The sequence below is a fragment of the Ambystoma mexicanum genome, chromosome 7q, assembly GCF_040938575.1.
Source record: "Ambystoma mexicanum isolate Mex_15411 chromosome 7q, UKY_AmexF1_1, whole genome shotgun sequence".
Lineage (NCBI taxonomy): Eukaryota > Metazoa > Chordata > Amphibia > Caudata > Ambystomatidae > Ambystoma > Ambystoma mexicanum.
Window position 1 is genome coordinate 628,686,381 of NC_090941.1, and position 13,317 is coordinate 628,699,697.

The 13,317-nt window shown below is 45.8% G+C and overlaps 1 protein-coding gene across 1 annotated transcript in view; it reads left to right on the top strand.

Moving 5' to 3' along the window:
* The window catches only part of N4BP2L1 (NEDD4 binding protein 2 like 1), a 299,334-nt gene that overhangs the window by 264,191 nt on the left and 21,826 nt on the right, over window positions 1-13,317 (top strand). The window contains exon 4 of the mRNA XM_069639264.1: window positions 5,564-5,640. Coding sequence (XP_069495365.1) covers window positions 5,564-5,640 — 77 coding nt within the window. The remainder of the gene's footprint in view (window positions 1-5,563; window positions 5,641-13,317) is intronic.

Consider the following 13,317-nt stretch of genomic DNA (forward strand, 5'->3'; position numbering starts at 1 on the left):
TGAGGAACGGATTGCGGCGCTATGGCATTTTGTTGATGCAATGATTACTAGATGAGAACGAAGGTGCAGGTCCTTAGGAGTAACGTAGCTGGATCAGAGGAGCACTGCTCCGTGGCAATTCTACGTTAGTGTTTAACAAGTAACTGATCGAGGTGGAGCTATCGTGAGATGAGGCTACTAATTACGAATCGGGTAGCACGCAACAAACACTCTGAGACATGCAGGAAATGGGGATAGCATTGCATGTGCACCAGGGGAATTGAGGCGTGGCAGAAGAGAACAGAGTGCGAGTATTATGTTGTTGAGTTACCGCAAGATCAGCTATACTGCACAGAGACATGCAAATGTTGTTTCATGGGGAGGTACAGTCAAAATTGTTCATGCTGGCGCTGACGAAAATACCTGTCATGCACGCATCCATAGGAGAATGAGAGGAGGGTTCGTGTAGGTGGCGAGTAGAGATTCCTGCAGGCGCACGGTGTCTCAGTCAGGCTCAGTCAGGAAGAGCCTTATCTGGGTGCCTTCGCTAGGGGCCGGCTTTCGCCTGCCGGTGCCCCACGATTGTCTTTGTGGGGATGCCAGACCAATAAACTGGCCCAAGCTCCCTTCGGTGCTGCAAATTCCGATTTTGAATCGGCGGCGGCCATCTTTTAAAAGCAAACCCTGTGGTTTGTAAATGCCGTGATTGCAATAACAGTAGCAAATTCGGCCTTGGGGCCAGGAAATAATTATACTGTTAAGGATTTCAATCAGGCGACACACCTTGGTCTCAGCCTAGGATGTAGCACTCAATTGATATGCCTTTCTCTTTATTTTATGCAAATTTAATGTGAGATGGTACACAACTCGTATAACAACCCCTTTTTTAAATACCCCGGGTCGCAATGGACCATGAACCAGGCCGGTTGGTGAAAATACAATATATATTTATTCTTAAAATTCAAAAGAAATCATACAATTTTTAATATGGGGCAGCAATCACCAATTGGGTGATATTTACAAAGAAAATGGAAGCAATGCACTGAGTTAACCTTCTCCTAGCAGATATACAAAGCACACTTGACTAGGAGCACTTATCAAAATTCTGAGTGGATAGAAAGAAGCAGCAGGTAGTCAGGGATAAGAGGCAGGACTTTAAACCCTTAGCAGAGGCCTAAAATAACACTCGAATTTTACAAATAATGGTTAAATTATAATATAGATAGGTTTTATCACAATAGCATGTATGTTATATCACTGGCAATCACAAGGCAATGGATCAGCAAAAGGCATACAATTCGAAACTGAGTGGAGAGTTTAGCGCATGCTGCACCAAATGACACGTTGGAAAACTTGCAATTTTCTCAATTCCCACTTTAAATTACCCAAAGGGTTTTTTATAAAAATGTGTGGAATACTCTGATTTGGAGTTTTTTGGCTGGGGGAAAGATATATATCACAGGGACAAGACAAAAGTTAAATGAGGACTCTAGCTAAAAAACTGGATGAGATATGCAAGATAGAAAAAGGGTTGATTTGAGTAAAATGAAGGCGTGAAATAGGAAAGAAAATCAGCTGAAAAAATAACAGGTTTACTTTAAACTAGACTATTCAGACTTCAACCTTATCACCCCAGCATCCAACCCTAAGCGGAAACTAGTCTGATCACTCAAAATATAACTAAGGGCTTAGGATTTACACAAGACAAAATTAATAAAGTGATGGCGCTAGCACTTTAGAAAGTCAAGGACAGGTACACAGATAATTCTAACAGTTTTAACAAGTTACCAGGGTATAAATATGATTGCTTCTTAGAGAGTGTGATAAGGCAAGGTAAGCTATGTATTTCTGTGGGGTGGGGATTATATGCACAGCCCACTTTTGAGTTTTTGGGATTTTTGGACAGTCAACAGGTTCTGGTCTCCAGGGCTCGGGTCACCAGGTAGAGGACTCTCCTGGCAAAAGACAGCTGGGAAAGGTCTGGTCACCGGACGCTATGGACAGCTGGATGGCAGGATTTCAGCGGGCTTGCAGTTAGTGGGCTGCAAGCCAGTCCGATTTCAGGATGCAAAAGGTACCACGCTCTCCCCTTTTTGTTAATTGGATATTATTGGGTTTTTTCTAGATCAATGGCCTTGCTGGAGTAGGAATCAGCTATGCTTGGGTTTTGCAGTGGGCTCTGGAGTAGGGTCAGCAATGCTTTGGCCTTGTAGGGAAAATCTGGAATCAGCAAAATGAATGGAGATCAGGCACGCCGGCGCAGGAAATTCAGGAGAGAGGGTCTGTCTGGAGCTCTGTCATGGACTCTTATTCATAATGCATAGTGACATCATAGAAGTATATGGCTGGGCAGGCTTAGCTAAACATGCTCCTAAACCACTGGATTGGTCAGGGGTGCTAATCCCCACCTCGCTCTCAGCTGGTTGGATTTCAAAGGCCTGATTTATGATGCAAGTTTTATAATGTTCAATACCTCCCACAGTTACTTAAACTAAAATCTGATTTTGCCACAAATGGTACATTTATACAGCTGAAGTCTCTTAGCAAATTACATAAAGAGGTTACATATTTCATGCAGAACATTCCAGTCCAACTCAACCATCTGTGAGACATTGTTTCGCCCTTCTACCAGTTTTTTGCGCTTTTCAGTGAAAAATATATTACTTAAAATTCTATAACTTTATCCATTTGTGTGGATAATCATTAGCCATGTAAGTAATAAAATTCACAATGGCATCATGGATACTTTCCTTATAATACCTAGTTCTCTGCCATTTCTATTCCCAAGGTGTCATTAAATTAAAGTCCAAAAAATCACATTTAAACTGCTAAATGTTCACACTTTTGCAAAGTCCTGTGGTAAAGATAAAAGTCTTAACATTTGTATTAATAACATAGTCCTTAGAGGCAAATGTCAGTATTGTTCTTCATATATGGGCATGCCTTCCAAGGCTACCGCCTCACCCCAGGATTGTCACAGAGATTTCCTTTGAAGCTTCTGGTGGAAGTCACAAATAGGTGTGTTATTTCACTTTGGTGTCCTAGAATTCTTTCGTACAAGGCTGGAGCACAGATAACAGTCTGTCCAACCTAGTAACTATCACTTGTGTGCCAGTACCTAATGTGAGGGGCCTTTTGTTTCTGGTATCCTCTCAGCAGAAACCTATTTTTGGGCTGACATCTCCCCATGCAGCCACTGCAGTTTGATTTAATTTTATTTATTTTTGCTCTGAATTAGAAGAAATCCTGCTGAATAGAACCATCTAATACATATATTTTCACAACACAATCCGGTTTAACATTGCTAGGCAACGAGAAGTTTTTGTTCAACATAGTACCTTCCAACAGGCATTTTCTTCTTTAGTTTGCAAGTGGTGAAAGCAGGCATATTCCTTTCAAATTCTGTTTTTGCATCTGCCTTTCCAATAGGGTTCTGTAGCTGTAGTCAGCTTGTTTTACACAACAGTCTGTACCCAGCAAAGGTCTCCATGAAATTGACATGTGCACAGAAAGGTCTGATTTTCTTTTCAAGCAGTGATTTTTGACATTTTGTAGCACAATTTAAGCGTTTCCAGTTTAGCTGAAGGAAAGCTTGTGTTGATTTTCTCAGGTTTGGCTGGCACAGCCCGTCTTTCAGGAATAAGGCTCTTTTCTGATGGAGCACATGTGAATATGGCTGTGCGTGACAGGGTCTTTTTGATAAAAGCAGTTTGGTGAAAACGGAAAAATAGCATCAGAACGGCATCATTTTAAAGGTGACATATTCCTTTTTTCAATGGGAATTTTGGGCTTGCAGCAAAGCAGCGTTGCTTTTTTTCACTCCATTTCTTTAAGACAAACAAGAACACACCCTAGTAGCCTTTCTCGGGGTGCTTCCTTTTCCATCTTGCCCAATGGCACTTGGCAAAACAGTGCAGCCATCTTTTCGTTGCTGCAAAACACAGTTTTGGTGCAATGTTGCCCACTGGAGCCGGCGCAGCCATTTTGCTGTTTCTGCTGACGTGCAGCTTGTTTATGGAGAAATTCTGTTCAGTGGGTCAATGTAGCCCACAATACAATCTAGCACGTATAAAAGTGGAGATCAGCGTTGATGTCGCACCTCGGATTCATCAGGATTCTGAGTGAGTGATGTTAATTAAGACCCCAGGCTTACCTTGGTCTCACGGAAGCCTGGAAGGGGGTAGGCTGCTCCTACAGCCTACGGGAGATTGGGAGCTCCGGCCGCAACAACAGACAAAGGTGGATCAGGCTCAGTCAGGAGGAGTCTTATCTGGTTGTTTTTGCTCGGGCCGGCTTTCGCCTGCCGGTGCCCCGCGATTGGCTTTTTGGCGACACCGGACCAATCAGCTGGCCTGGGCTCCCTTCGGTGCTGCAAATTCTGATTTCGAATCGGCGGTGGCCATCTTGGAAAAACAAACCTCGTGGTTTGTAAATGCCGTGATTGCAATAACATCAGAAAATTGGGCCCAGCGGCCTTGGGGCAAGGATATAAATATACAATCTAGTATGTATAAAAGTGGATATCAGCGTTGATGTTGCACGTCGGAAGGATCAGGATTCTGGGTGACTGATGTTAATTAAACCTGCATGCTTACCTTGCTCTCACAGAGGCTTAAAAGGGGGTAGGCTGCACCTTTAGCCTATGGGAGATGGGGGCTCCTGCCGCAACAACAGACAAAGGTACATGGGCATCTCCATCCAAGTTTGTAAGCCATTGCAGACTTCAGATGGGGCGACGGGGTCCCTGTCCCCAGTCATTGGGGCTGGTGTTTTTCACAAAAACTTGAAGTTTACTGTGGGTTTAGTAAATAAACAAACTTTTCAGAAAGCTTGTCTAGAGGGGAGTTCTTGGTTGGCTCCAGGTTACGGCTACATACACCTTCATGAAGTGAGGATGTGAGTGAAGGGGGGGGGGTCTAATGTCCCATCATGTACGGTAATCAGTAATGAACATTACTGTACGTAATATGACATTCTGGGGTAGTCTGGAAGCATTTGATTAATAAATGGCTTACCCTGCAGAGCCAGACAAAGGAATTAAGCAACTACAATTGCAGCTAAAGAACTGCAGCATGTACATTTGTACAATGCCACTCAATTAATAAAATAAATACTACCCCGACACATTTCACTCTCCTTAGAGCTTATCAGATGAGTACAGCTGTGCCGAGATATGAGCAAAGCACCCGTCGCAAACGAACCCAGGCTGCTTGTATGCGTAAGGAGACAAACAATACAAAACAGGAAGAAAAGATGTGCTTGTGTCTCCCATTTTAGCTGGACAGCAATCACTGTAGGTCACATCAATTCACTAGGAGCACTATATTTATTGCTCAAATATCTGTGTCTGGAAAAGTCTTTAAATGCTGGTCTGAGAAAAGCAGAACATACATATACAGGAGAGACTGGTGCTTACACGTTAGACTGGACAGTAATGTTGCTGTTTGAGCATTTGCGCAGAAACAAAATACTGTACACCAATTTCCATATAACAGAAGCCACATCTATAGCTATTAGATCACATCCAACAGTTTGTCATAATAATTCCAGATATGTTTCTCTTTTTTTTTTTAAATCAAATCAGGCACGTGAGTACAGCTATGAAGTCATTTTCAGAGAACCGGACACAGGCTGGAAATTCAATGTTCAAGAATTGTCAAGGTACCTTCTAACTTGACATTTTTCACATACAGTGCTTCTTGTTTCAGGTTGTGGCTTACATGTTTCGTGCCTTTAATGGTACCAATGTTGTATTATCTTTTTTTGGTTGAGAATGTCTTTTTTATTTGAGTTGTCCAACAAACATGCTGTAGCGTACATCAACGGTACACATTGTTTGCAGTGTTTTTCAGTGTCTCATAAAGAGTAGTTAAATCTCAACCCATATTGCCCTATTGTCTGTCTGTGCGATGAGTACCTAGATCTTTTCCAAGTGCAATGGTTTTTCCTCACTGTTTGCAGGGTGCGGATGGTAGGTATAATCCAAGGCTGTGGAGTGGAGGGTTTAGAAGAGAATGGAGTTAGAGGAAAGTGAGTGGCGAAGGGAGCATTAAGAACAGCGTTAAAAATAGTGAAGTCTTTATCAGAGAGAGTGGTGTAAGTCAGAGAGGTAGCTAGGGAACTGGGGGGAGCGGAACTTGGGCTTGGTAATGGACGTGGCAGATGGAGAGAGTGGGTGGAAGTAGGAGTGGAGATTGAGGCAAAGACGATAGAATGAGCAGAGGGAGAAGGAGCGGTGGATATTAGAGGCAGAGAGTTGAGAGGAGATCAGAATAATACCATGTGCACGGGTGGGCAGAGAGTGGACAGAAGAGAGCGAGTGGTTAAGGTAAAGAGAGTTATAGTCGGTGAATAGTGGAGAGAGAGGAAGGTTAACGTCACCAGTGACAATGAGGTGATGATGGGGATGGAGGGGGTCAATTAGTTGGGAGAGGTGTTCAATAAATTGACCAGCAGGACCCAGTGGCTGATAGAGAGATATAATATGAATGTCATAGGAAGCAGTGATTATGGAGATAGTGTATTTGCAAGAGGGAGAACTAGCAGTAGATAAGAGAGTAGGAGAGATAGGAGGTTTAGAAGACGCAGAGTCCTACAACACCACCACGACACCAGGTTGGTGGGGAGAGTGGTTGAAGGTGTAGGCAGAGCCGTTAAGGGCAAGAAGGGTTGCAGAGTCTGAGGGCGATATCCAGGTTTCTGTAAGGGCCATGAGGTAACGAGAGAGAGAATAGGAAAGGAGGAAGTTGGAGGGAAAGGAAGTCTTGTTACAGACAGACCGTGCATTCCAAGGAGCAATATAAAGAGAGTGAGATATAGAAGCACACTGATGTTGAGTCTGCAAGTAGAGAGGTACTTGGGGGGTAAATGCGAGAAGAGGAAGTGTGATGAAAGTTAGGGTTGGAGGTTTTGTAAATAGGGAGAGTAGGTGAGCGAGAAGAGGGGCATTGTCGAGGAAATGATGATAGAGTTTAATAGTTTTGAGCAGATGAGAATGAAGGAAGAAGTTGAAGAGAAAGGAACAGATAGTAAGAGCAGTGCATGGTCAATGCGGCGCTGAGCAAAGACGTAATTGGTACTCACAAACAAGTAGCAGAACGCAGTAAAGCAATAGCTCAAAGGCAAAGGGGCTGGAGGAAAGGCTGGGGGTTGGCCCTTAATTGATTGCATTTTGCCAAGTCGCCCGGGGATGCGTTGGACCAAAGTAAGGAGCCCCGTATTGGAAGCAATGAGGAGCATCCAGTGGTGGGAAGGGGAGGCAGAACCACCAGCCTGCGGCTACAGAGCAAGGAACGCTGGGAGATGGAGTCCTGGTCCAGCCGCCCTGTTCATCGCTTGATGGTGTTGCAGGTGGATGAGGGAAGCTAGCTGGATTGAGTAATGCGTGCTCAGATTAGCAGCAGGAGCCTCTGGGGGAGCCAGGCAGCCTCAGGCAGATGGAATTAGTGACTCTGGTGAGGTTGTGCGGAGCTCTGTGTTGCTATCAGCACAGTTGAAGCGACTTTTCCAAATGTTCTTGTGCGCGTTCCTTTTTCCTCCAATAATAGTGTGCCATGACCAGAACCTCTTGGCACGCCTAGAGGACATTGTGGTAGGAGACAGACACAAAAACATGTTCTCAATTGGTTCATGCTTATTAAAGAAACACCTATCCTATCCCTACGTTCGTGATGGTGGGTCGCTATTCTACAGAATACACACAGAAATGGTGCTTGTCGTGCAAAATAACATTCGTCCTCTGTCCCAAAACTATTCTGTCCTATTGCCTGACCGTAACACTTATAACAAAGAAACATAAATTAGCCTATAGCAGTATACTACTACACTCTTGGATTAGGCTGGCTGGTGCGTGAACCTCACCCAGTTGTATTTCTAGTTCTTTCCTTTTGGTTCAGTTCTCAGACTATAGGTACAGTTCAAAACAAGTTCTGTGTTACTCCCTGTAGAAGGGGTTCCTGACCCCCTCACCAAATTTCTACTTCACTCAAAAAGTTCTGTCTTTAGTTATGATATTTTTTCTTGTATGTCACAACAGGATTTGAACCTCTGGTTCTGTGTTCTCCCTTACTCACCCCTCCATGATATTTCTAAATGTCATATCGGATTTGTTTTCTGTGTCCAATCCGGACATCCTGATTCTATCACTCTTTGCAAATGATTGTGATTCACAACCATCTGTGGGTCGCATGGTTTCACAGACCAAGCTGGGCTTTCTGGATCTTCAGACCGTCCGGTTCACTTTAATCTCTTACCCTCTCAAAGGTTCTTGGCTACAAGTCTACCCTCCAATCTATTTCTTATCTCTCTGGTAGCCCTGTGTGGGCGATTTGGCCTAGCTGGTTGTAAGCATAGTAAAATGTCCTCACCCCCTCTACAGTTAGTGTCTTTCAGCCAGGCATGGGCTGTCTGGCTTCACTGGCTGCGTTCGTGACAAACTTCTTAACCTCTCCAGTTGTAGTGGGTCTGTCGTCCCCTCACGGTCTATTTGGGCTTGCTACCCATATGTGTGATATAATGTTTCCACCCCTTCTTGGAGTGCCTCTGAGCTTCACCGCCTTCCTCCCTTTCCTCTTTATCGGCCATATACCTGCCGACGTTCGAAGGAGCCGGTCGCTGCAGAGCTGCACCTGAATGCTGTCTACTTTCTTGCAGCGGACCCTCGACCCTGCTCCGTTGCTCAGGAGCATCTGTGCATCTCGTCTCCGGCAGCTCCATCCCCCTGGTCCTGACTCCAGGATCGATCCACCCAGTGTTACAGCTGAGGTTTCCACTGTCTAAGTGCTGACTCAGGCTCACTCTTCCCCCATAGGTATGGTCTTTAACCCCTTTACGTTCTCCTTCAAAACAGGATTGGTTCTGCTGCTCCTTAACAGCTGTCAATAGAGTGGGGTCAGTAGCCAAGCCAGTTAAAGGACCCTCTACATTATTACATTCACCAAATAACCCATAAACAGAGATTCTGACCCAAAGCAAGGGAAGGTGTAGTCACAACCATACTTGGGACGTCCTTGCCCCCTAAGGGGAGGAGGAGTGTCGCCCATTAGGAGATCAAGCGTGCCCTGTTCCCTAGAGAGTATATTGCATAGTGGGCTCACCTCTCTATTCTCAAAGTGCGTGGCTCCCCCTTGAGGAAAAGGGACAAATTCCCTGGATTCGTCTCAGCATCCACAACCCTATGGACTGCTTACCTCTGAACCCTGGAATGCCTAATCTGACTCTAAATCTCCATCCGGGTGTTTGGAGAGAGGCTTTAAATTAATTTAAAGAGAGCTTTCAAACATGGGTCAGATCTGTCCAAAGCAATGGGGTAATTATTCTGATTGGCACACGGGGGCATCAAACAGACTGAATGCCTCCAAATTAAAGGCTTCAAATGAAAAACTAAAAAGGCAAATTAAAAATCTGAGATCAAACAGTAAATTAATTAAGGATGTAGACATGAATCTGGCACCTTCTTCGCTTTACCCTCAATTAGTAAAAGATGCGCAGGATGAGGAGACAGCAGAGGATGTAGTGATGTTTTTTAGTATTGTCCAATGTAATCCACAGTTGTCTGCTCTATCCACCACTCTGACAATTCCACAGCACGCTTCTTCACAGCAAACTGTACAGACTCCACCCAACCTGCTCTGCAGCCACACTCTGTTACCCAGTACCAGCGCGACCCTTGGTATCTCCTCCTGACCCACTTGGATACGCAGGGTCAGATGCTTTCAACAGGCCCTCCAGCTTCCACTTCGTATGAGGTGCCTTGGGAGCTGACTGCCCCCAGATTCCTGCTACCTCTCCCTTCCAGCTATCTGTCACCTGAGGAGCCACCAACTATAGGAGAGCCACAACAATTGATTATGTATCATGGGCCTATACACAAGTGTTTCAAGGCGCAACCTGGGAAGGGAGAGGGAACAAGGGGAAGACAAGACAAACATTCTTACTAGGCCTAGTGTCACTTAGATTGTGCAAGTATGCAACAAGAAGTGCAGGGCTCCGAGTTAAGTGCAAGGAAGGCTGGGACTACAAGGAGCAACCCAGCCAGGAAGTGCAAGATAGCCAGGTGGCATTGCAAGGGGCAGGCAGAAAGTGCAGGGGGACTAGTCGGGGGGGTGGGGAGGAGGCTGATGCCCTGTAAGACTCAGAGGACACAAAGCAGCCGTCGGTAGCCGGATGAAGGAGCAAGGGTGGGTTAGCAGGGGAGAGGGAACGACAAAGAGGAGTAAAGGAAGGTCTTGAGGAGCTTTCAGAATTTAAGGAAATCCGGCTCAAGGCAGGGAAGCCATTCCAGAGGGAGGCACCTGCATAGGAGAGAGATCTACCCCCATTCTCTGCTTTTGCGAAGCGACTGATCCACAGAGAATTAGAGGTAGACGAGCAGAGGGCTCTAGAAGGTAGGTATTTAAGAAGAAATAGTTGAAGATCGTGAGGTCTACGGCCCCAGAAAGCCTTGTGGACAATACAGAGGGTCTTGAACTTGATCCTTGCAGCCATAGGTAGCCAGTGGAGAGATATCAGGGCCAGAGATGCAATACCTTAGCTTGAGGTGAAGGATAAGTCTTGCGGTCCAGTTCTGGATCAGTTGGAGAGGGCATAGAGTAAAGTTAGGCAAATTGAGAAAGAGGCTGCTGCATCAGTCCAGCCTAGAGAGAACCAGAGCTCTAGAGAAAGTGAGCTTCTGGGGGAAGGTGAGAAATAGTAGAATATCTCTGAGAAGGTGCACCTGGAAATGGGCCTTCTTGGCTAAGTCTGTGATGTGGAGAGAGACGGTGAGAGTGGAGTTGAAAATGACCACATTTTTTGCCTTACAAGAGGGTGAGGAGATAGGGCCCAAGGAGGGCGGCCAGAGTGAGGGAGGAAGAGTGGGAGCAGGGGTCCCAATGAGAAGGATCCCAGTCTTACTGGCATTAAGGCAGAGGTAGTTAGAGGGGCACCATGCCTAAATAGCGGATATACAGTTAGGGATGAGCGAGGAGGAGGCCCACGGCAGCTGAAAGAGCTCCGTGTCATCTGCATAACAATGAAAGTTAGAAGAAACAGTAGAGATCAGAAGGGCCAAAGATGCCAGATAATCATTGAAGAGCCAGGGTGCGAGGATAGAGTCATGGGGAACACCACATGTGGAGAGAAAGGACCCACGCTGAACCTGTGAGGGTCGGTTCAAGAGGAAGGAGTTCAGCCACGCCAGGGCCTGATCCATAATGCCCAGGGTCTTGCGGAGACGATTAATCAGGATGCCGTGGTTGACCGTGTCAAATGTAGAGGAAAGGTCAAGGACAATGAGGACGTAGAGAGAGCTGGAGTCAAGGTTAGAAAGCAGGTCTTCACAAATGTTCAAGACAGCAGTTTAGTGCTTCTAGCTGCTCTGAAGCCAGACTGATGGTCATAGAGACAACCAACAGATTCAGTGTGGGGGGTTAGCTGGGAGATAGCCATCTTCGAGTGCTTCAGAAGAGAGGTGAAGGAACCAGTGGCGAAGTAGCGATTACAGAAATTGGCCAGGACTGGAGCGAGAGAGACAATGTTGTCCTTAATGGTTCTGGAGGAGCAGGGGGTAACCTGTTTGGATGAGACTTTCATTGGGTCTCATTACGAGTCCGGCGGTAGCCGTGCCGGTAAAACCGTCAGGCTGCTGCCGGACTCATGCATTTTTCCGGCGTCTGGCTCCACGGAAACAATCGGGGATTACGACCCCGGTGTTCATGGTAGACAGGCGCCGAAAAAATGTAAATCCCAATTCCCATTGGACTCAATGGGAATGGGGATGAGGGAAGCAACGGCACAGTTAATAACGGTGCTGGTGCTTCCTGGAAAGACTGCGGGCGGATGCTGTCCCGCCCGTCAGGTCAGGCCTTAAGGGGCGGGACGGCAGCCGCCCGCAGACTCGGAGTGTGCCGGTCTGGTAACAATGGTGCCGGTAGCGTCACCGGCACCGTTGTTACTGAACTGGCACACTCGTAATGAGGCCTATAAACCAGTTGTCTAGAAACATCATACAGGAGAGAGGGTGGAGAGAAGAACAGGTGGGTTGTGGCCAAGGAGGGCCTAAGAGAGGTAGAGGGCGAGAGAGAAGACGAGGGAAGTGCAGACATGATGTCCTGGGTTTTAGTGGTGCAATGAGGAGCCAGAGCCATGCAGAGGGTCTGGTTTGGTGTAGAAGCGGTAGATATTGCAGTAGGATTGGCCAGCTCCTTGCAGATTTTGAAAAGTTCAGCCGTGTTGTTAACGCTGCAGGGATGCGAAAATTGAAACCCCTCTGATACAGTTACCAGGGAACTCTGAGGAAGGAAATAGCCTAGCCATGCACATAGTGTGGAAACTAGGGGAATTTCTGAAACAGAGTCAGAGAATTTCTAAAAAGCAGAGAAGGCTTATAGAGTTTTTCCTGAGGAGCGTACGACAGTGATTCAGTGTTACAATCCCCTCATGGGATGATATGAACTAATTTATGGGTATGATAATGCCAGCCGAAGTCCGAAAATTGGCTCATTCAAGGCGGTTGGCCAGAAACTGACCCTGGGGGTGGATGTATGATCTGAAAGCTTTCAGACTGTTCCTCTTATCTCCAACAAGCTGTTGTCCTGGCTGACTGTTCCATTTATTCTCTTCAAGAACATGGTCAGAATGCCACTAGAACACACCAAATTGTAATAAGCTCACTGATCTTTTATTCTACTCTAGGTTCTTTTGTGATCAAAAGATCATTGTTCCTCGATGTAAAATAGCTAACTGTTGCCATTTCTGATACACTTCTATCACATCCTGTCAGCAAGCCTCTCTCAACAGGTTTTTTCAAGGATAACACACATTCCTTTTGAACCTCTGTGCCCCAGTTAATTTGTTAGGGTGGGATATTTTATTAAAATGCTGAATAGCATCATATAGTGTACACCTTACTGAGTATTCCTTGAGATTCTGATTGACAATTTAGAAACTGTATTAGCAATACTGCAGGAGGTTCAGCCCTGACCCCCACAACAACAACAAAATGCACAATTAATCCACTATAAGTGGAAGCACCTACATCACTAAGCAGCCCAATTAAGTAAGTTCAAAGGAAGCAACTTTGTCCTGGTCCTACGTCTGACCTCAGAGAAGCCAACTGGCATGGATCATACAGATTCACACAAGTACCCGGGGACCTCAACAACTGAATTCAGCAGGATGTCCACCAGAGGTCCTCATTAGTACACCATGTGACTGTCTACAGGCCTGGCTGAAACCAGAAGAGCCAACTTTGATGCCACATCTGAGTTGAGGGAAGGAAAAACAAATCTTGACGGCTTTAACCATGCTCGTGCCACAGGACCTGATCCCTGACCAGACCCAAGATCTGAGGCGTTTTTG